Here is a 21,325-nt window from a genome sequence, read left to right as displayed (position 1 = left end):
ATTAAGTTGCCTTAATTTTATATTTATCTGATTAATAGTAAGGGGTAGGCCTGGCACGGTGGCTTATACCTGTAATCCCAACACTTTGGCAGGCCGAGGCAGGCGGATCACCTGAGATCAGGAGTTTGAGACCAGCCTGGCCAACAAGGTAAAATACTTGTTCTCTACTAACAATACAAAAATTAACTAGATATGGTGGCAGCCACCTGTAGTCCCAGCTACTCATGAGGCTAAGGCAGAAAAATTGCTTGAACTTGGGAGGTGGAGGTTACAGTGAGCCAAGCTCATGCCACTGCACTTCAGCCTGGGCAACAGAGCAAGACTCCATCTCAAAAAAAAAAAAAAAAGTAAGGGCTAACACTTTGTCATGGACTTCTTATTACTTATATTTTCTATATATATTATATGTATATATATATATATATAGAGAGAGAGAGAGAGGGAGCAGTTTTGTGTTACTATTGTTCATTTTGTTTAACATCAACTTTTTGAGATAATTTAATTGTATTGTTTAACAGCAACTTTATAAAAGAAATAAGCAGATATAAGATAATAAATAAAAAGAAAAAATATAACTAGTAAGTGAAAATAAAATAGCCAATTTAAAGCATTTTTCCTCATTATAAAATAGAGCAAAGACCTCAATGTTGAAATTCCGATTTATTAAACTAGAGACTTGTTTTCCAGGCATCCCTCTCTGCTTCTGCTTGCCGCTCAGACCAAGGGTTATGGCAGGGGAGGGAGCAGTGCCATGATGACCGCCCCCTGTGCTACTCACAGGGTGAATGGGATGTTCTCGCTCTCGGCCACAGTGCCATACAGAGAAATCTCGAAGGCCTGGTTGGTCTGGGTTTCACTCTTAGTTCCAGAAAAATGAATCTTTACTTGGTAATGGAAGACTGTCAAAGAGGAAATTGGAACACATGCTGATCAATCTTTATGAAAATATCACAACCCCAAACAATCAGGCAATTCAGAACCACAGAAGGTACCTCACTAGTGCCCAAACCAGAAGTGCACACACACAGAACCACTGGTATGTCTTGGAAAGACTTCATTGTGTACAATGTTCATATCTGGAAAATATAGACCTTGAATTCTATTCCTTTTCAGAAAAGTGTGGCTATATGCATAGGAAAAATCCAAATGTTGACCGGGCACGGTGGCTCACGCCTGTAATCCCAGCACTTTGAGAAGCCAAGGTGGGCAGATCATAAGGAGTTCGAGACCAGCCTGACCAACATGGCGAAACCCCATTTCTACTAAAAATACAACAATTAGCCAGGCATAGTGGCGGCTGCCTATAATCCCAGCTACTTGGGAGGCTGAGGCAGGAGAATCACTTGAACCCAGGAGGTGGAGTTTGCAGTGAGCCAGGATCACACCACTGCACTCCAACCTGGGCAGCAGAGTGAGACCCTGTATCAAAAAAACAAACAACAAACAACAAAAAAACCCAAAAAGCAAAAAACCCAAATGTGTCTGAATTGCCAAGCAGCACTGGGAAGTAGCAATCCTTGATGGGGTGCTTGCTAGATCAAATCAGAAGGCCAAAACACCCATAATGCTTTTTCCATGAACTACACCATCCATGCCTATCTTGTCCCTTAGCAACGTGACCAAGCATATTCGGCATTTGCTTCTGTGTCACTATGTCACTGTGTTTGTTTCATGAGTATTTCCTTCCACCCTGACTGTAAGCAGGCTTCCAGTCAGAGGATGATGCACACCCTTTTAATTCCCCCACCATCTTGTGCAGAATAGGGATCTAGCAGGTGCAGCATAGAACTTATTTCATTGATTTTTTTTCATTCCGTGATGGGCACACCAAAATCTAACAAATCACCAGTGAAGAACTTACTCATGTAACCAAATACCACCTGTTCCCCAATAACCTATGGAAATAAATTTAAAAAAAAAAACTTATTTCATTGAGCCATCTGTGAGGCCACAAGGACTGCCTTGTAAAGCCAGCTCCTAAAGTATTCTATACTAGGGACAGCCTCTGGAAGTGGGTACTTGAACTTCTATATCTCCTCCCTGCTCCTCCTCTGGTCTCTACCAAAAACCCTGGGCAAATGGGCCTGGGGAAAGATTAAAAGAATGGCAGCAGGGCTAAAATACAACCACAATGACGGGGGGAAAAGAGTTCTTGGAGGCAAGGCATGGTGGCTCATGCCTGTAATCCCAGCACTTTGGGAGGCAGTGGCAGGTGAATTACCTAAGGTCAGGAGTTTGAGACTAGCCTGGCCAACATGGTAAAGCCTCGTTTCTACTAAAAAAAAAAAAAAATTAGCTGGGCATGGTGGCGGGTGCCTATAATCCCAGCTACTTAGGAGGCTAAGGCAAGAGAATTGCTTGAACCTGGGAGGCAAAGGTTGCAGTGAGCCAAGATAGAGCCACTGCACTCTAGCCTGGGCAACAGAGTAAGACTGAAGAAAGAAAAAGAGTTCTTGGAATGTTTTTTTCTTCTATATCCCACTATCCTAGGTCAGATTTTTTTCTTATTTGTGTTACTATTAAATGTACTTTCTCTTAAGCCGAGACACAGATCTCTTAAGATGACGGTTTAGAATATAGCAAACTATATTTTTATGCTGCTTTAGACTTGTCCAGGTGAAAAAAAATTTCGATAAAAGTTGTGAACTTCTGATAACATTTTCTGCTTTGTTTAGAGACATCTCTTTTTATAATTAAACAGTAGCCAGATACTAAGCAAAAATCAAACAGAAATACAACAAAACCCCACAGCTACTAAGGCCGTCCTCTCCCATTTTTCCACCATTTCTTTAGGTTTGGCTGTAAGCAAGAGGCCAAACTTGACATTCAAGTGTGAAACAAACTCTTGACAAAATGGCAATATCTTAGAAGGCATGAGATATTCTTGCCTTCTAGGAATAGTTACATTGAAGAAGACAGATGAGGCCAAGGAGGGCAGATCACATGAGGTCAGCAGCTCGAGATGAGCCTGGCCAGCATGGTGAAACCCCTGGTCTACAGAAATACAAAAAATTAGCCAGGCGTGGTGGCATGTGCCTGTAGTCCTAGCTACTCAGGAGGCTGAGGCAGGAGAATCGCTTGAACCTAGGAGGTGGAGGCTGTAGTGAGCCAGGATCATGCCCCTCTACTCCAGCCTGGGAGACAGAGCCAGACTTCATCTCAAAATAAATAAATAAATAAAAAGACACATGGTTCTTGCCTTCATGTAAGTCACGAACTTTCTGTAAAGGGCCAGGGAGCAAATATTTCAGGCTCTGTGGGCTATCAACTCTGTTATGGTGGCAGGAAAACAGCCTTTGACAACATGGTCACGAACGTGTCTGGCTGCGTCCTAATAAAAGTTTGCATGGGCACGTAGAGGGTAACAACAGACACTGGGGCCTCCTAGAGGGTGAGAGGAGGTAGAGCTTTGGGAAAAATAACTAATGGGTAGTAGGCTTAATATCTGGGTGATGAAATAATCCGGACAACAAACTCTCATGACACGAGTATACCTATTCAGCAAACCTGCATATGTACCCCTGAACTTAAAGTTAAAAAAAACTATTAAAAAAGCAGGAAGTAGGCTGGGTTTGCCTCAAGGGTTATAGTTTGTTGACCCCAGGTGGATGGTTCCAAATGAGCTCTGAGCACCGTGCTGGTAGGCTAGCCATGCTAATGGCCACAGTTACAGGGGAGGGAGGCGAGCAAGGCTGCGAATCCCAGGCTGGGCGCTGGGGCCTTGCTGGCAATGGGAATTAGGAGCCGCAGTCAAATGATCAGTGCAACCCCTCATCAACAGAAACACCAGTGAGGGCTCAGGGTTTAGTAATATCAGTCAGTATCTCTGTTCCGGTGGACAGAATCAGTACATGTGATGTGGTGAGCAGGTTAAAAATAGGACTCCTTGCTTTCCTTATCTCCAGCCTACCTTTGTAGGGCATCTGAGAACGGGTCTTCAGGTACATTTTGCTGCTTCTTTTGGCTCTGACTTTGTTGATCTCATAGCCCAGATTGTTGCAGCGGTTCTTTCTACAACTCAGGCAGAGCCCTTTCTCAAAGGCTTCCTTGGAACTGCACCGGTAGGCCTTACTTGGATTTTCTTCATTCAGCAGGGAGTCGATGAAGAGATGAATGGAACGCTCATGGGAGCACTTCACTAGCTGGTCCACATCTGAGTAAAGACACAAAGATTGTATCTCTGCAGAAATCCACAGTGAATGTTTCATTTGGTGTGTCTAAAATAGGTTATATGGTATTAGGATAAAATGACTCAAAGATATAGTCCTGTGCATTTATGATTGCAGGCCCTATTTCAGCAGGTATTCTTGGTGGTAGCTGCCCTCCCCACCTCCAAGACAGTGAAAGTTGCAAGTTCAGGGGAATTTTTGACTTTTGTGCTTCTTACATTTATGAGTATGTTTATGAAGCCATAATAAGCCTCCAAGGTAGAGGTTGATTTCCTCATTTATCTCATCCTTCTCTTATATTGAAAGTGTCTAACACTTCTAGGTGCTTCTAGAAACATATACATGCCCCTTACCTTACAATAAATTCATCATAAGCCAAAAATACTGTAAGTCAAAATGCACTTAATACCCCCAAACCCATCATAATGTCAAAAAGTTTTAAGTTGAACCATCATATATACATATACATGCTTCTCAACTTACAATGAGGTTACAGCCCAATCATAAAGTTGGAAAAATTATAAGTCAAGGACAATCCGTATTTCTAGAAAACGCATCTTAAGGGCATAATTGTTAAATGAATTTTATTCTATCATTGATATTGTGTATAATTGAGGATTCTGCCCCTACTAACCCTCTTTTACATCAGATGAACCATAGAAATAATCAGCAATGCCCTAAGAGTAAATTTCTTACAAGTTTTGAAGACAATTGAAAATAGTAACATTATGCTCTAAGATTTATAACATGTGCACAAAAATAACAAGAATACCATAGGGGGGGTCCCAATATCCATAAGGTATGCAAAGGGCTTAAAAATAAATCATAAACTGGGCATGGTGGCTCACATCTGTAATCTCAGAACTTTGGGAGGCTGAGACAGGAGGATCACTCGAGGCCAGGAGTTTAAGACCAGCCAGGGCAACATAGCAAGACCCATTTTTCTACAAAAAATAAAAACATTAGCCTGTCATGGTAGTGCGTGCCTTAGTTCCAAATACTTGGAAGGCTATGGCAGGATGATCGCTTGAGCCTAGAAGTTCAAGACCACACTGAACTGTGATTGTGCCACTGTGCTCCAGCTTGGGCAATAGAACAAGACTCTATCTTAAAAAAAAAAATCACAAATTTAACACAAGCTAACATGATTATTAAAGTAAATGCTAAGCTGATATTAAATTATGTTTTCTTCTGAAAATTTTGGAAGATTTATACTAATTAACATCTCTTCCCATTTTAATAACTTTTAAAATCCTTCCATTGGCTTTGCAACTACATTCAAAGTATGACAACATGTGGCCAGATAGCATTTTATGATGCCATTATTGAGGTCAGTGGAGTTTTCCTGTCTAAATCCCACCTTTTTCTCTTGCTACTGTAAGTGCACTTCTCAATGTAGTCTACAATAGAATACATAAAAGATATATGGCTGTTTGCCTGGCTCTAAGGTAGTCATGCTGAACACTGCAGAATTCTTCAGAAACGTAATTTGTCCAAATGTGCATATGAAAACTACATACTTTGCAGCTACTGAGGAGGACATTGGGTCAATAAGGATTAAGGATAAGACTCAGTTGAATTCTCTTCTAAATCATACTTACCTCCAAGGCCTCTCTCTGCAATCACACGAATAGCTTCTCCAATGTTACATCCTGGCTGAAAAGTACCTCCATTTGGGTAAATGTCAACATGTCCAACTGGTTTCTGGATTCCAATGCTTCGGCCAGGGGACCCTCTAGTGAATGTATGTAAGACGTCTACAAAATCTGCATCATCAGGAGAAAGGCGACTTGGGGCTTCTGCATACTCAAAGTTAGGTCCAGCTGGATCGAGGCCTTAAAAGGGAAAAAACAGGCCCACAGATCTTTACATCTCCATTCGTATGACATTAGCATGTCACTGCTCATCATTTGACACCGGCAGCTATTTAGATTCTTATTAGCTCCTATTCTGTAGGCATTGGATCTTTACATTACTACAGAGTCATAAAAGGAGGCTTGGCTCCTTCTAAAATGAATTTGAGTCTCTTAAACTAGCCTTATACAGTGATTTTCACTCAGGATGGCAGGATTTCCTTTTGTGGATTATTTCTGAATCTGTTGAGAAGATGTATAAACAGAAGTGGGTTATTTGTCTCTGTGTGGATGCCACACCTTTGCATAGTTTCTTTCCAAGTGGCCTTTGAAATTGGTCCGTTTTCTTGTCTCCTAGTACAGATGTGCATTGCACTACTAAAACACAGAGCTGAGAGAGGGGAAAAATGCTTCCCAGAGAAATCTGCAGGCATTGTGTGTAATTCTGCTTTATTTCTGTGCTGTTGCCAGTGGACGGTAAGCCCGTCAGAGCATCTGTATGTTTTCTTATCAGTAAAAAAGAACCCTACAATGAGATAATCAAGTGCTGGGCATACCTACTGGAAGAACACTACACATGTGTGGGGATTTAAGAAAATTTGTTCTGATTCTCTCTCAGGATGACAGACAGTCTTCTCCACTCTTATGATAAGACCAATGAAATTGCTTAATTACCAGTAATTCTGTTGACTTTCTTATTGGTCAGGCTTCCTGCAATGCCAGCAGCATGAGCTCCAAGGCTGTATCCCAAGAGATGGACATTGTCCAGAGGGTAGTTAAATTCCTCCTTTGGAAGAGAAAAAGAAAACGAAGGTTCTTATAGTTCTGCCAAAAATCAAAACTTAAACAAAATGAATATAAATATTGTTTTCAAAATACAGGAAATACTGAAAACTCATTCTACTTATTTTAATTTTGTGTTACAGGTAAGAAAGAAGATATTCCCTAGTGTTGCAATTTTCTCCTTTTTTCTTTTTTTTCACTTTTGCATAAACAAATCCAGTATAGATTTTCTCTTTCTTTAATAACAGGTTTAAATTACAAAGTTTTTCCAAGCGTCTGAAATAGTATTATTTATTATATAGTATATCTATACATATTTGTATATGTATTTGCATGTATAACCATATACTCTATGTACAAACATATACACATATACACATGTGTATGCATGTATATGCATATATTTATGTGTATATGTTTGTATATGTAGTATATGCGCATGTATTTTCCCATTATTCCCTACTAAATACCTGTATCACTTTATCATTGAAGGTTAGCCAAGCAATGATAGACTCAGGAAACATTATAGTAGAAGGGATCAGAGACACATGGTCCAGCTCCTCATTCAACTGGTGAGAAGCCTGAGCCCCAGAAAGGTGATCCCATTTGCCCACGTTCATTTGCCTGGTCAGCAAAAGAACTAAGAAAATAACTTTTGTCCTTTGATGGTCAGTCTAACAGCTTATTTTTACTTCCAACTACCTGGTTAAAATAATTTGCCTCTGTCAGAGTATTAGCTTCTTTCCAACCCCAACGTGCTTTTCAGAGGTACTTTTTAGGGGATGGTCTGAAAAAGTGGGTTTCTTGCAGCTAAGTCAGAACCCCAGACCTCAGTTCCCTTCTATCCTATGCACCTTCCCTTCCAGCATCTTCCTAGCTCAATTATATCACTTTCTAAAGCTCAACAAAAATATTCATCCTTATTTCACACTAAAGAATAAATACTGATAATGTTTTCATGAAAGATACTGGTATATCAAGGTGAGGATAAAATGTCCACAGGCCAGCCAACTGGTGGGGAAGGATTTGGCAGGACATACCATCTTTCCTCTGTCCTGAAATCACAAGCTTTTGTCTATTGGGCCCACTTAGTTCTTGCTCTCAGCAGATCTATTCACTATGAAACTATCAAATGATAGAGCAGGGCAGCACTCTTTATTGGCCTTATAGTCTGTTCTTATCAAAATGGTGCTTTTGACTATAAAATAATACCCATGCTCATTCTGAAGTTTTGAACTGCCCCTAGAAAATATTTATATCTAAGAGAAAAGGAAGAAAGAACAGTCATTTGTCTGGCTCCAGTCAACAACACTGTTGTGGACACCTAAGTCTTCTTCTCCCAGTCTTACCTCCATCCAGTTGATAAACCTGGCCACATCTTGTCCCACCAGCTTGGTGTAGCCTGCAGATACTGGGTAATGTTGCTGAGCCCGTGACAGCCAGTCCACCACAATGACGTTAGAGTCTGGTTCTCTCTTGTATAGGGCAGCCACAAGTTTTGGCACCCAACTCTCATACATTCCTGTTACCTGAAGACGATGACACAGGTTTTCTTAAAATACCCACCTACCACTTGTCATAGATACATCAGCCTAATACACCTGCATGAGATGGAAAAAACAAACTTGGAAGTCTACTGGCACAGAGAGAAAAATCAAATACTGAAAGAGTGTTCAGAGACAGGTCTGTCCCTTCCAAAGCAGATCTAGCTATAGCAGGAAGGGATGTGTTGAGTTGAGGAACAGCAGATTGGAGTTCATCATGCTTTCCATTTTAAAAGTATATTTTGGACATTCAGTAAACTTTTGATCATTTATACTATTAGAAGGAAAGATCGGTCTGAATGCAAAATGGGTCTTTGAGGAAACTAGCAGGAGCTCCTGCCTGGGAACAGAATCCTGAGGAATCGGTCCTATCCCACTCACCTTCTCCTCCCTACCTATCTCACTCGTCTCCTCAAGGTTGGGGTGTTGGGCACCCTTTGTAGTTGACTTTCAGGATCAAGATAAGATGTCATTTCTTCAGAATATAATGTTCATGGCTCCCTGTTTTAGCCAGGGTCTCCGACTTCACAATGGGAACCCTGTACTTAAAGCCAGTGACATCCTAGCAGGTGGCAAAGCTCCAGGATAGCTGTGCCTAAGCAACAGGTTGGAACGTATCACATGCATGCTGCATGCTAAGAGTTCTTTCGGGTCTCTAATGACACAACTAGAGAGCCTCCTTATCTCCCTTAGTCTGTGCCCTTGAGTCCCCAAGCAACCTTTTTCAGAAAAAGAAAGAAAATCTTGGTTTACTCTAGGTCCCATTATAAGTTTTTCTGTATTACCAGCATTTCTTTCTTTTTCTCTTTCTTTTTTTTTTTTTTTTTTTTTTTTTTGAGTCAGAGTCTCACTGTCTCACTCAGGGTAGAGTGCAATGGCACAATCTCAGCTCACTGCAACCTCCTCCTCCTTGGTTCAAGTGATTATCCTGCCTCCACCTCCTGAGTAGCTGGGACTACTATGCATATATCACCACACCTGGCTAATTTTCTTGCATTTTTTTTTTTAAGTAGAGATGGGGTTTCACCATGTTGGCCAGGCTGGTCTTGAACTCCTGACCTCCAGTGATCTGCCTGCCTTGGCCTCCCAAAGTGCTGGGATTATAGGCATGAGCCACCGTGCCCAGCTCAGTGTTTCTAAATTAAGCAATCTAAAAGGGCTGGCCATCCAACTTGCTCCTACAGCAGCTGACACTTTTATTAACTGCACACCAACTAATTGAATCCTTTATTTCTGATGAACATAAAATACTGATGGAATAACTCCAAACAAAGTGAGTGAAAAATCTAAGTACTCACCTTCTTCAACTCAAAAAGGATCTTATTTTCTAAATCCTTTCAGTCTGAGCTTTTCTTCCGAGGTTCAGTAATTACTATGTTTTAAATCTTTGGTTTTCAGACACGCAGTTGAACTGAAGCCTTCCCTGCCACCTGTACCAGGTGGGTCACCTGACCCTGCCAGTGAGTTCACTGAGATAAGCCAAGATCAGCGTGGCTGGCTTAGTTCTTGTACAGACTCAACTCAGTCCCACAGCCAGACACCAGTCTCTGGGCTCAGGCACTCAAAATGTCAGGATGCAGGACATGAAAGATGCAGGTGGGTTTAGTGGGGCTGTAGGACCAATGATTGGAAGTGGCACCATCTGTTGATATTGGGTTGGTCATGTCATCTTAGCATAAAAAAGAAACATGTTTTTCTACAGCTTCCCAAGTCTCTCAGGGATAAGATTGAGATGTCTGAGATATTCAGTTTATTTCTGTTGTATAAATGTGTTTATTAAGCTCAAATTTTTTGAAAAGTATTCAAAGCCAAGTTCTGTATGTAACCAAAGTGCCCCTACAGATTGCTTTTTCTGGGCCAGACACAGTGGCTCATGCCTATAATCCCAACACTTTGGGAGGCCGAGGTGGGTGGATCATTTGAGGTCAGGAGTTCAAGACCAGCCTGGCCAACAGGGTGAAACTCCACTTCTACTAAAAATACAAAATTAGCCAGGTGTGGTGGCAGGCACCTGTAGTCCCAGCTACTTGGGAGGCTAAGGCAGGAGAATCGCTTGAACCTGGGAGGCAAAGATTGCGGTGAGCCAAGATCGGCCACTGCACTCCAGACTGGGCAACAAAGTGAGACTCCATCTCAACAAAAAAAATTTTTTTTTCCTACTTACACTTATTAAAGTATAAAAGGACTTATGTTTAGGAATTTGAGCTTTTATCATAAAATATTGAATTTATTATGTTAACACTAGTAAATAGATATATTTTATTAAACATCGGTATGAATTCTGTTAGTAGCAGTCTTCACGTCTATAAAAATTATGGCAATTTTCCTCTTCAGTCAGCAACAAAGGCATTTAAATTATGTAGGGAAAGAAATGTGGACTAGATGAATGTTATTTTTAGCTAGTTCTTCTCACTAGAAATTAGTATTATAATATTCACAAGCTCTGACATAATGGATAGATAATGTATCTTTAGAAATCCATTTTACATAAATCCTTTTAAAAAATGACACAATCTACTCGGGATTGAAAAATTTTAAAACAAACTAAGCAAGGACTACATAATGTAAAGTGACTATGTGACTTTAGAGAGGGGACTTTTATCAATATTTTTAAAAAGTAAATTTAATCACACTTTCACTTTTTGTAATCATCTGGCATGTCAGTTCCCTGCCCAGCTCTTTTTGTTTAATTTCTAGGAAAGCTCCCTAAAGTTTCCACCTGGAAAATTCTGGAAATAGAGTGTCCTTAGGTATATCTAGTTCAGCCTCTGCTTTATGGATCAGTAAATGGAGGCCCAGAGATGACAAGTGACTTGACCCACTGCACAGAGCTGGAGAATGGCAAAGCCAGCACAGACCCCATACTTCCTCACTCCACTCCAGCCCTCTCCTCACTCTTCCAGACTGTCTCCTTTAGAATGGTTCTCCTGGCAAAGTGCTGGATGATGCAGGATCATGCCAGGATTCCACCAGTTCCCCACAGCAATCACCTATCTTCTGCTCTATGGCTGGGCAGCATGTTTTTCCCACCTCCCAGGAAGCTCTGGCTCAAGGGCACCAACCAGGTACAGTGTTACAATGAAGGCTGGCACTGCCTAGGGGGAGTTCTCATGAACCTGTGGCTTCAGATCCCACCTGTGCCAGAGCCGTATTCAAATGTAAAGGAGAGCCATGAGAGATATGGGGTGTGGACCCATCACTGGGTCCCCAACAACTAGGACAGACCCATCAGGATACCTGGTCAACCCCAATCCAGTCTTCCCCAAAGAGCCTCCCTTACCGTCCAGCCGTGGATCACCATGAAGGTTTTGCTGCTGTGATTGAAGTGGCAGGTAGCCACAGACTCTGCTACTCCAGGAATGAGGTGGCAAGTGTCCTCAGCTGTGTCTTCAGGGGTCCTTAGGGCAAATTTACTTTCAATGTCTATAAAATCTCTTCTGTCTGTGAAGAAAAAATTGGACATAAGGTTAACTGGAGAGTTGCTTGGTTTTATTTGTTGGAATGGTATGTTTTAGGTTCACAGGCAACCACCACTGATGCTATTTTTGTTTCTGAAATTTTTTCCAAAAACAAATGTGGATTTCAAGAGAACAACAGATCCTCCAGCATTGATCAAAGTTGACAGAGAGACAGCCTTAACTCTGAGCCAAGATTTTCACAAGTCTTCCAGCCTCTCCTGTAGCTTTCCTCAGTCAGGGTGTGTGTGTGTACGTTCATGATTTCAAGTATGTGAACTGCTATTTGGAGATTCCTTAGTTAATTCAATCTTCTCTCAAGATGTGAATTTAAGTGACTTGGCTGAGGTTATCCTACTATTAGTGGCAGAGTGAGGACCAGAACCAGGCCTCTGAGGTCTACTTTGAAACTTGCTTTCCTAGAGAATATCACCTCATGCATGGATCTTGTGTGATATAGTTCTACTATTTGCGGTTTTTTGTTGTTGTAGTTGTTGTTTTGAAACAGAGTCTCATTCTCTGGCCCAGGCCAAAGGAGTGCAGTGATGTGATCTTGGCTCACTGCAGCCTCACCCTTAAGTGATCCTCCCACCTCAGCTTCCTGAGTAGCTGGGATCACGGATGTGTGTTACCACACCAGGCTAATTTGTATTTCTTGTAGAGACGAAGTTTTGCCATGTTGCCCAGGATGGTCTCTATCTCCTGGCCTAAAGTGATCCACCTGCCTTGGCCCACTAAAGTGCTGAGATTATAGGTATGAGCCACCGGGCCCAGCTAATTTTTTTGTTTTTAGTAGAGATGAGGTTTCACAATGTTGGCCAGGCTGGTTTTGAACTCCTGGCCTTAAGTGATTTGCCCACCTCAGCCTCCTAAAGTGCTGGGATTACAGGTGTGAGCCATCGGGCCTGGCCTCTATTATTAATAAAATAATTTTAAAAACATTTTTTAAAGAAAATTGAAAGCATGCGGAAGTTTTTGTATGAAATTGTTCCCAACCCTATGGCAAGATATACTTCAAAATGTTCTAAGAAATCATTTAATAGGTTGTTCAGAAATATTCATGCTAGGTATGAGCCATGGTTAATTCTCTTCCCAAATATTTCTTTGCTCACTATGTCATTGCAATCTTCCACACAAAGGCAAAACTTGAAAACCACAGCAAAGCTGGTTGTAGAAAGGGTTCACTTTGGTTCTTCATAGTTAATTCCAAACTAGGTGAGAAGAGAAAGAGAACCTACTTTTTGAAACCATGGACAATGTTGATAAATGCTACTAAATCTTCATGGGGTACAGTGCATAGTTGAAGTAAATTATATTGCAAATAAAATCAGACTTCACAAAGCAGAGCACAATCAAAGGGAAGTTATATTAAGGGAAGTCATTTAATTACTTTTCAAGTAAAAAAGTAAAAAAATTAAATAAAACCTACCTATTTACTATAAGAAGGTAATAACTTGTAGATTTTAGGTTTTGCCATTCAAAACTTTCAGATTAATGAGGCTGCTAGGACTATGTCTCATTTCTTAATCTAAATTTGCTCTTTTTTTTCAACTCAAAATGTGAAAATCTATAAATTCAAAATAACTGCAGAAGTCAAGCCAAGAATAAAAATAAGAGTGTCATAGTAACAACAGAGAAAGTACAGGCATTTGAATCAGCCTTATCTAATTTTCTGAGGACTGGCCAACATTTTCCTTTTGAGTAATTATTTTCCACAATTCCTTAAACAGTATTATGGTTTAAGAAATACACAATGAGTTGATTACACACACATACACACACACGTGCACACAAACCTCCATCATCTAAAATGTAGGAGCAATTTCATAATGATTCTATTTATGAGAAAAGGAGTTTTGTTACAATGGGTAAACACTCTAAGATAATTTATTCAAACAAGAATCTGTGCTAAACTACTGATCTTTAAAGCTCTTTTTATTTGCGTATAGTAAAACTGCACGTGAATCCATTCACCAAGAATATGCTCTATTTCTCATCTTTGTTTGAAGATGTTGGTCATCTTCTTCCTTCCCAACCAGAAAGCACTCTGGTACCTTTACTATTTCTCCAATAATGGAAAAGAGTATTGAGTACTCTTAATATAATTCTGCTTTTAGTGCCCAAGAACTTTTCCTGTTAAAAAGTGCTTCAGAAAATTTAAAACTAAGTTAATTTTACCCTCTCCCACATCTTTCCACCTTAAATAGCTCATACCTCCTCTCTAGTCTTATTTTAACATATCTGATTATCAATCTTTTTACAGCAGAGATGATCTGAACAACCTGGCAGACAAATCTAGCTTACCACCTATTTGCCAAACTGATATTTTAAGACTATTGCTTGGTATAGCCCAGAGGCTGCCATTCACTTTTAGTCCACTTTCCCCTACAATTATGCAATTTGGTGTCCCTGGAATTGCTGGTGGTTTTGAAATGACCACAAATTTTCTTTGAAATGACTAAGACTGCCTTTGTATAGTTCCATGAAAAAAAGTCTATTCAATCCATAGATCCTATAGCAGATTGCATGTATGGCTCACTGACAGCTCCAATTTCCCTCTGTTGGGTCCAGAGCATGTAAAGAAAAATATGAAATTTACACATTCTCTAGGAAATTTGTATTTGGAGACTATGATTTCATTTTTAAAGGAAATGATTTGAATTTGACAGGAAAATAGTGCCACTCTATGAGCTATGAGATGGTTTCAATTCTATGTCAGATATGAAATCATAAATCTTACTGGCACTTAGTCAAACTTTCCTTCTCTTGTATGTTCTGATCATTTTCACACTACCTGTGTCTGCAACCCGTCGAGGATGTCTCGGTGTCCTAAAGATGAATGTGCTTCCCAAACCTCAGTCAGCTCTCTGGCAACTGACTTAGACCATGTAGAGATGGGTGGGAAGATGGACCCTGGCTGCAGGGCAATCAGTATATTTAGTTGTCTCAGTGCACACTGTGATTGCTATTGGGTGGCAGATGAACTGATATGATGCAACTGTTACTAAGGTAACTATTATTTTCCACACATGGAAATAATATTAGTTACTGCACTCACCCAACTAGACTGTCTTACTGTGTCCCTTAGAAATTAAGGCCACCTTAGAATTGAGAAAGAGAAGGAGTACAGTAGGTGGGGAGAGAGGGAGGGAGGGAAGGAAGAACGGAAGGGAAGGACTTCCATCTTGAATTTAACTTAGTATCTCTGTACAACTTGCCAATCAGGCCCATCAGAAACGTCCATATTAAGCATTTCAGGGAAAGTTTTGGTTAATATTCAATTTATAAATTATGCCTTTCCTGACTATGTAATCTTTATTCCTAAATTCCTAAATAACTACAAATCTGAGTGTGTAAACAAAGACAATTTATTCTAATATACATAATAACACACAGAAAGAAAATTATGTTGAGAAGTTAAAGCACATAGAGAAAGATAAATGTATAGAGGGGAAGAGTGTGAATTCTTGTTGCTAGAAAGAGGGAAGCACTGAGCATGTCAGGAAAGCAACAGATGGTGCTCTAAAGGCAGATCAAAGTTATCACATGAGTAAGATTAACATTTATGCAATGACATGAGGTACAAGAGCTCAATGATAATGCAATTATCTTTGGAATTTCTACTGTCCCTTTATCTCCCCACCCCTTTCTCTCTCTCTCTCCCCTTTTCTCTCACTCCTATAGAGCTTCCTCAGTAATTCATTTGCTCTTTGAGACTGATGGTCATAGTTACTGACTCAGGCAGTGTCTGTAGGATATCAAAGAACAAACTGAATTACTTGATCGATTTGGTGAAGAAAAACATCACTATCATGATCACACTGAATTCATTAGTCTGTTCAGATATTCCAATTTAACAATGCTTTATCAAACCAGCAGGTTTACTTTTTATAAAACATGTTTTATTATTGGAATAGTAAAAAATAATCCTGTATGTATCACCTGAATTTTACACTGAATTTTCTTCAGTATTAGGGCTAACCTTCCACACTACTGAAGAGACGGGTTAAAGAATAGGTTCCGGGCCGGGCGCGGTGGCTCACGCCTGTAATCCCAGCACTTTGGGAGGCCGAGGCGGGTGGATCACGAGGTCAAGAGATCAAGACCATCCTGGTCAACATGGTGAAACTCCGTCTCTACTAAAACTACAAAAAATTAGCTGGGCATGGTGGCGCGTGCCTGTAATCCCAGCTTCTCAGGAGGCTGAGGCAGGATAATTGCCTGAACCCAGGAGGCGGAGGTTGCGGTGAGCCGAGATCGCGCCATTGCACTCTAGTCTGGGTAACAAGAGTGAAAATCCGTCTCAAACAAAAACAAAAACAAAAACAAAACAAAACAAACAAAAAGAATAGGTTCACAGATGTGTGTTAAAATTGCCCAGTTGAAGTAGACCATCAAGTGTGAACAAGTGTAAGCCATCATTATTCTATGGGATCTTGTGGACTGGTTAATGGAATAATTTGGTTGAGTGTCATCACGTCGGCATATTTAAGTTAAGATTTTTAAAGTGAAATACAAAATGTTTACATGGTTAATCTGAGACTACTTTCTTCTTGTTGCTGAAGATGGCAACTGGAAACTTCCAGTTGCCTCAAACTCACACAATGAAAGTCCATGATTACTTTGCTAACAATTGTTTTATTGGAGGGAAGCCTGGATAAAGACTGGGGCGCTCTTCTTTTTAGTTAAAATATAAGTGCTAACACCCACACTATTGTTCACCATAATTAATTCTGCAACCACATTTTTTCAAAAGTACATCGTTGATGTCATGATAGCTATATCTCAAATGAAGGGCTGTTGATATCTAAATGCAGATCCATTGACCTTCATTCAACACCATCCTTCCAGAAGCATCTGACTTTTCATGCTACTTAAAAGCTTCTCTAAACTTCTGCACTACACTCATATTAATCCAAGCCAGAATGGCATTACCACTACCTGAGTGCATAGAAAGACTTCAACATTTGTGAAAACACGGATGAGCACACACAGAAAAGGGTACTGAGTACTTGAATACTGTGGCTGGATTAGACAAAGGGTGGCCACGCCACCTGGGTCACCTTTGTTCTGTTCTGTCAAATAATGATGGGAGACATTTTCTTTTATTCATTCAAAAAGTCAAAATCACCAAACTACTTAGATAGCATTTGATCATTCTGAGAGCACAGACTGGGACGAGCAAAAAGAGTGAATTGACACAAGTTTAATAGGCTCACTTCCAGCAGAATTTACATCACCTAAGTAAGATAATCCATTCCTTTATAGTAGATATGTATACGAAGTAATTTTTGTTGGGTACCCAAACGGCGTCAATGCACACAATCTCAAAATGGCCACAAGACAGCAAAGTGCAGTTATGCAGTCTAATAAACAGACATCGTTCAGAGTAAATTTCAAACTCTTAGCCTCTGAGTAGGTTGGAAACCTATCCTATTACTCCTTCAGAAACTAACGGAGCCTTCAACTTTTGCAAAGGCAGAGTGTGACAAAAGCACTGTGACAAAGACTCTACTCCCAGGTTAGAAAGCCTCTGTTAATAAAAAAGGCTATATTTGTTCACTGTGGTGACAAATTCATTAAATGGATAAATGCTCCCAAAACTTTACACTGATGAGTGTTTTTGCTGTTTATATTGCCATAAAAGTTGGAATTTACATTATGAGCAAATCCAAATTGTCTCTTCATCCAGACCTGAAAAAATAATGATACTCATGTCTTGAATATTTTCCTTACACTTTATGATCCAAAATCATCACCCAGCATCATTTTGATGGCTAGAAAATCTTCATATTTAAGTCAATGCAGCCTTTGTGGTGGTCACAGAAGAAACTAGCAGCAAAATGTTGTAAGTTGCAAGGCAGTTTCTTGAACAATCTGGCATAAGAAAGGCAGTAAACTCTATGACCCGGTTTTTCCTCCATAATAGAGCAAGAATAGAGAGCTGAGTTAAAAATAAGTTGCTGAAAGAAAGTGAAAATTTTCCGTTGCAACTCTTCCCCCATACCTGACTCCCACCTTTCAACACAGCTATTAATCAATCACTCCCTCGCTGAGCTTTCCTCCGGTGACATCTGCTATTTTGCTTTCCTTTGCCATCACGTTCAACTCAAAAGATAGCCTGGAAATTCACAAAGGCCAGGCAAATAGAACTGTAGCTGCTAAGCACTGACCATATGCTTCTTTTCCTTAGTTCTTCACACTTCCTAATTGGGGCCAGGCAGAGAGAGTGGTGGCTCCCAGGACAAAGTTCCTGAGGGCAGTGCCTCTTATCCTCACATTCTTCTCAGAAAGAATCCAGAATGAATAAGTAAACTCAAGAGCCCAGAGGAGGCGCTGCCCTCTGTTACCAGGACCAGCATCACTGTTACCACGGTGATGTCTTTCTCACCCTGAAATTCTTACCTTCCTAGATGAATGCATCTGGAGGAGAAAGAGGCACAAATTTGCAGTGTTGGGAGAGGCATGATATATAGGATGAGCAGAGTGAAAGTAGAAGGGATGAGAGGGAGCTGTTTCAAGTCTACTTTGAAATAATCCTTCCTTAATGCATTTACAGCCAGGAAAACATGTGTTGGCTAAAGCTCAATTAAACTAATTACTCACGTAAGTGTCCACTTAAATCAAAGAATTAAGAGTTACAGTGGCCTCAGAGAACATTGGCCTCATCCAAACTCATCATTTCGGAATTGAGGAAGCTAAAGCCACAGAGGTGACACTGACTCCCAAGAATTAAGGGTCTTGAACCTCTAAGGGAGCCTAGCAAAAACTTGAATATGCCGACATATTTCTATGCTTGTTTTGCAATGAAAATAACATTATTCTACGGTGTGCTTTCTGAAATAAGAATTTGGAGTTGGCTCCTACCATCTTGTCAGTGCTAAGCAGTATGAAGGGGAACATACCTCCTTATAAGATGTTGAAGACTTTCTCATCAACTCTACAGTGTTTTCAAATTGGTCCAATAGAAAAGATACTTTTTTGTCTTAACCAATTTTGCTTTGATGGAATCACATTTTTTTTGTTTGTTTTAGACAGGGTATCCCTGTCACCCGGGAAGGAGTGCAGTGGGGCCATCGCAGCTCACTGCAGTCTCCTGGAGCTCTGAGGCTCAAGTGATCGTCTCCCCTCAGCCTGCTGACTAGCTGGGATCACAGGCGCATGCCACCACGCCCAGCTAATTTTTGTAGAGACGGTGTCTCCCTATGTTTCCCAGGCTGCTCTCAAACTGCTGGCCTCAAACTATCCTCGGGCCTCGGCCTCCCAGAGTGCTCGGACTACATGAGCGAGCTGTTGTTCCTGGCCAACTGTTTTTTAACCTAACAAAAATGTTGTTTCACAACATTTAATGCCAAAATAAAACAAACGTTCAGCGGCAATCAAACTTGAAGCACTGGGTACATGCCCCCTGAAAGCACATCCAAGCGACACCGCCCTAATTGCAATTCCAGCAAGGAAGAAAAAAGCAAATACTGGCCCTTGTTATGAATGGCTTCAGTTGCTGCCTGTGTTGCTGTTACAAGTTAACCGAATCAAGGTTCGCATTAAACAGGCTTCCTCCATTGCGGGCAGGTCTGAGACATTCCTGTCTGGCCTCGAACGCCTGGACCCCTGCGAGAGGGCGGCACCCTGGCGGCGGTGACAACCGCCTGCCCACGGCACCCGGCAACCCCACGTGCTCCCAGCCGCGCCGCGGAGAGCCCGGAGTTGACCTCAGCCCCAGGACAGGAAGGGTGGCCAAGTGCAGACTAGGCAGCCCCCGAGTCGGCGGCCACAGATTTCTATTCACTGCGCCACGTTTTCGGGAGGGTCAGCCCCTCGCTGGGGCACTAAGAAAAGAGGGGTGTGCGAGCCTGGGAGCTGGAGAGAGTCCCGGGCGCCAGATAGCGGACTGGATGCCATGTCCCCAGGACTCCGCACCACACGTCCCTTCTCCACCCGCACACCCACTGCCACTCCCACAGCGGAGCTAGAGGTCCCGCCGAGGGCGAGCGTGTCTCGAGTGGCTCAGATGCCCGGAATGCCTCCCGCGCCCTGGCTTCCCCAGAAGGGGACATTGTCGGCTCTAGCGTCCCGGGGCGAGGGCTGAGCCGCAGCCCCAGCCAAGCCGAGGTCACCTTGGCCCGCGCGCCTTTCATTCCAGGGCCCCTCCGGCAGGGAAGTGACTGCAGGTCACCGCCAGATGGGCCCTTACTCCCTGCCTCCGCAGTCCCGCCCCCCACACCCCGAACCTCCCCAACGGAGCCCGCGCGCCCGGGACGCTGTCCCAGCCAGAGTGGAAGGGGAAACCCGGAACCCCGGAGAGAAAAAGCGGGAACAGAGGGCCGCCGCTTCGCGATCGCGGGGAGATTCCCTTCCAGCCCCTCCTGGATCCCACTCCATGGACCCTTTCGGGGCGAGTGTCCAGGCTGGGAGAGTCCCCGGGTGCAGTCGCAGCCCCTTCCAACTTCCTCCGTCCCATCCTCAGTTCGGGAGAAAGCTGCCACCGCCGGGTCTGCAGGTGGAGGGGAAATTGCATGCAAAACTTACGGTCGGCGGCGCCCACCCCTCCGCGGGAGGCGGTCAGACTCTGGAGCCACACGGCCAGGGCCAGCAGGAGCAGGGTTTTGCTCTCCATCTCAGGGCGCGTCCCTCTGGAGGAGCTGCAAGGCGCGGACGGACTGATGGACGGGCTGAACCACGGGCGGGAGAGGGCTGGAGCCGCGGTCTGGCGCTGGGCAAGTCGCTCTTTAAGGAAAGGGCAGGGCAGCTAGAAGTGGGCAGCTTTCCCTTGAGGAGAGGAGGAAGAGAGGGAATGGAGTCTGACACTGTTTTCACGCCAGCGCTGCTTATGTGACTGGAAATATGCAAATAAACCTCATCACCTATTGGCTATAAAACCATAAGTTGGGGGGAGGGCCCTAAATTCATTTCCAAACGTTTGAGCAAACGGTAATGAGGATCAACCCTGCCAACGAGAAGACGGGGAAAGGGCAGATGGAAAAACTTGCTCTGTTAGGCTCCTGTTAGCTTAGCCTAAGGGGTTCCACTCTCCCGGGGCCCCCTGGCTAAGCACCAAATGCAAGGTTTATTTAGATTCATGTTGAATACTCAACAATCACCTGTTTTCCAAGGAGGGAAAGTATAGCTGTTAAATTACATTTGATCGACACTTTAATATACCCCTCATTTGATGAGTCCTGTTTATCACTTGCAGTCGTCCCCCCTCACCCCGCACTCCACCCCCACCCCCCTCCACCCCCACCCCCGCAAAGTCAATGTAGGGATGCAGGGACTCACATTGCGTCCCAGCTTGTGCTTGTACAATCTGGTATTTTAACATTGGCAAGATGGATCAGCTTATGTGGTGGAGAAAAGCCCACTTGCTCTAACTAGTTTCTAATTTTTGCCTCATGCAAATTATTCTCAATCCTCAAACTCATCAAGGAATGCAAGGATAATATTTTATGTTCAGAGGTAGTACATTGAGGTCAAATAATCTAAAGCCATCCTGAGTTATGATAAGTGAAAGAAGATCGTCA

At 42.3% G+C, this 21,325-nt stretch overlaps 1 protein-coding gene across 1 annotated transcript in view; it reads right to left on the bottom strand.

Annotated features, from left to right (window-relative positions):
* LPL (lipoprotein lipase) overlaps window positions 1–21,098 on the bottom strand; it is a 28,499-nt gene extending 7,401 nt beyond the window's left edge. The window contains exons 1-7 of the mRNA XM_032288387.1: window positions 20,334–21,098; window positions 11,630–11,790; window positions 8,155–8,334; window positions 6,698–6,809; window positions 5,771–6,004; window positions 3,911–4,153; window positions 779–899 (exon numbers count right to left, since the gene is read on the bottom strand). Coding sequence (XP_032144278.1) covers window positions 779–899; window positions 3,911–4,153; window positions 5,771–6,004; window positions 6,698–6,809; window positions 8,155–8,334; window positions 11,630–11,790; window positions 20,334–20,421 — 1,139 coding nt within the window. The 5' untranslated portion in view covers window positions 20,422–21,098. The remainder of the gene's footprint in view (window positions 1–778; window positions 900–3,910; window positions 4,154–5,770; window positions 6,005–6,697; window positions 6,810–8,154; window positions 8,335–11,629; window positions 11,791–20,333) is intronic.
* Between the last annotated feature and the right edge of the window lie 227 nt (window positions 21,099–21,325).

The sequence above is a fragment of the Sapajus apella genome, unplaced genomic scaffold, assembly GCF_009761245.1.
Source record: "Sapajus apella isolate SASKATOON/1434 unplaced genomic scaffold, GSC_monkey_1.0 scaffold21, whole genome shotgun sequence".
Lineage (NCBI taxonomy): Eukaryota > Metazoa > Chordata > Mammalia > Primates > Cebidae > Sapajus > Sapajus apella.
The sequence above is the reverse complement of the archived record's forward strand: the minus strand, read 5'-3'. Positions and strand labels throughout refer to the sequence as shown.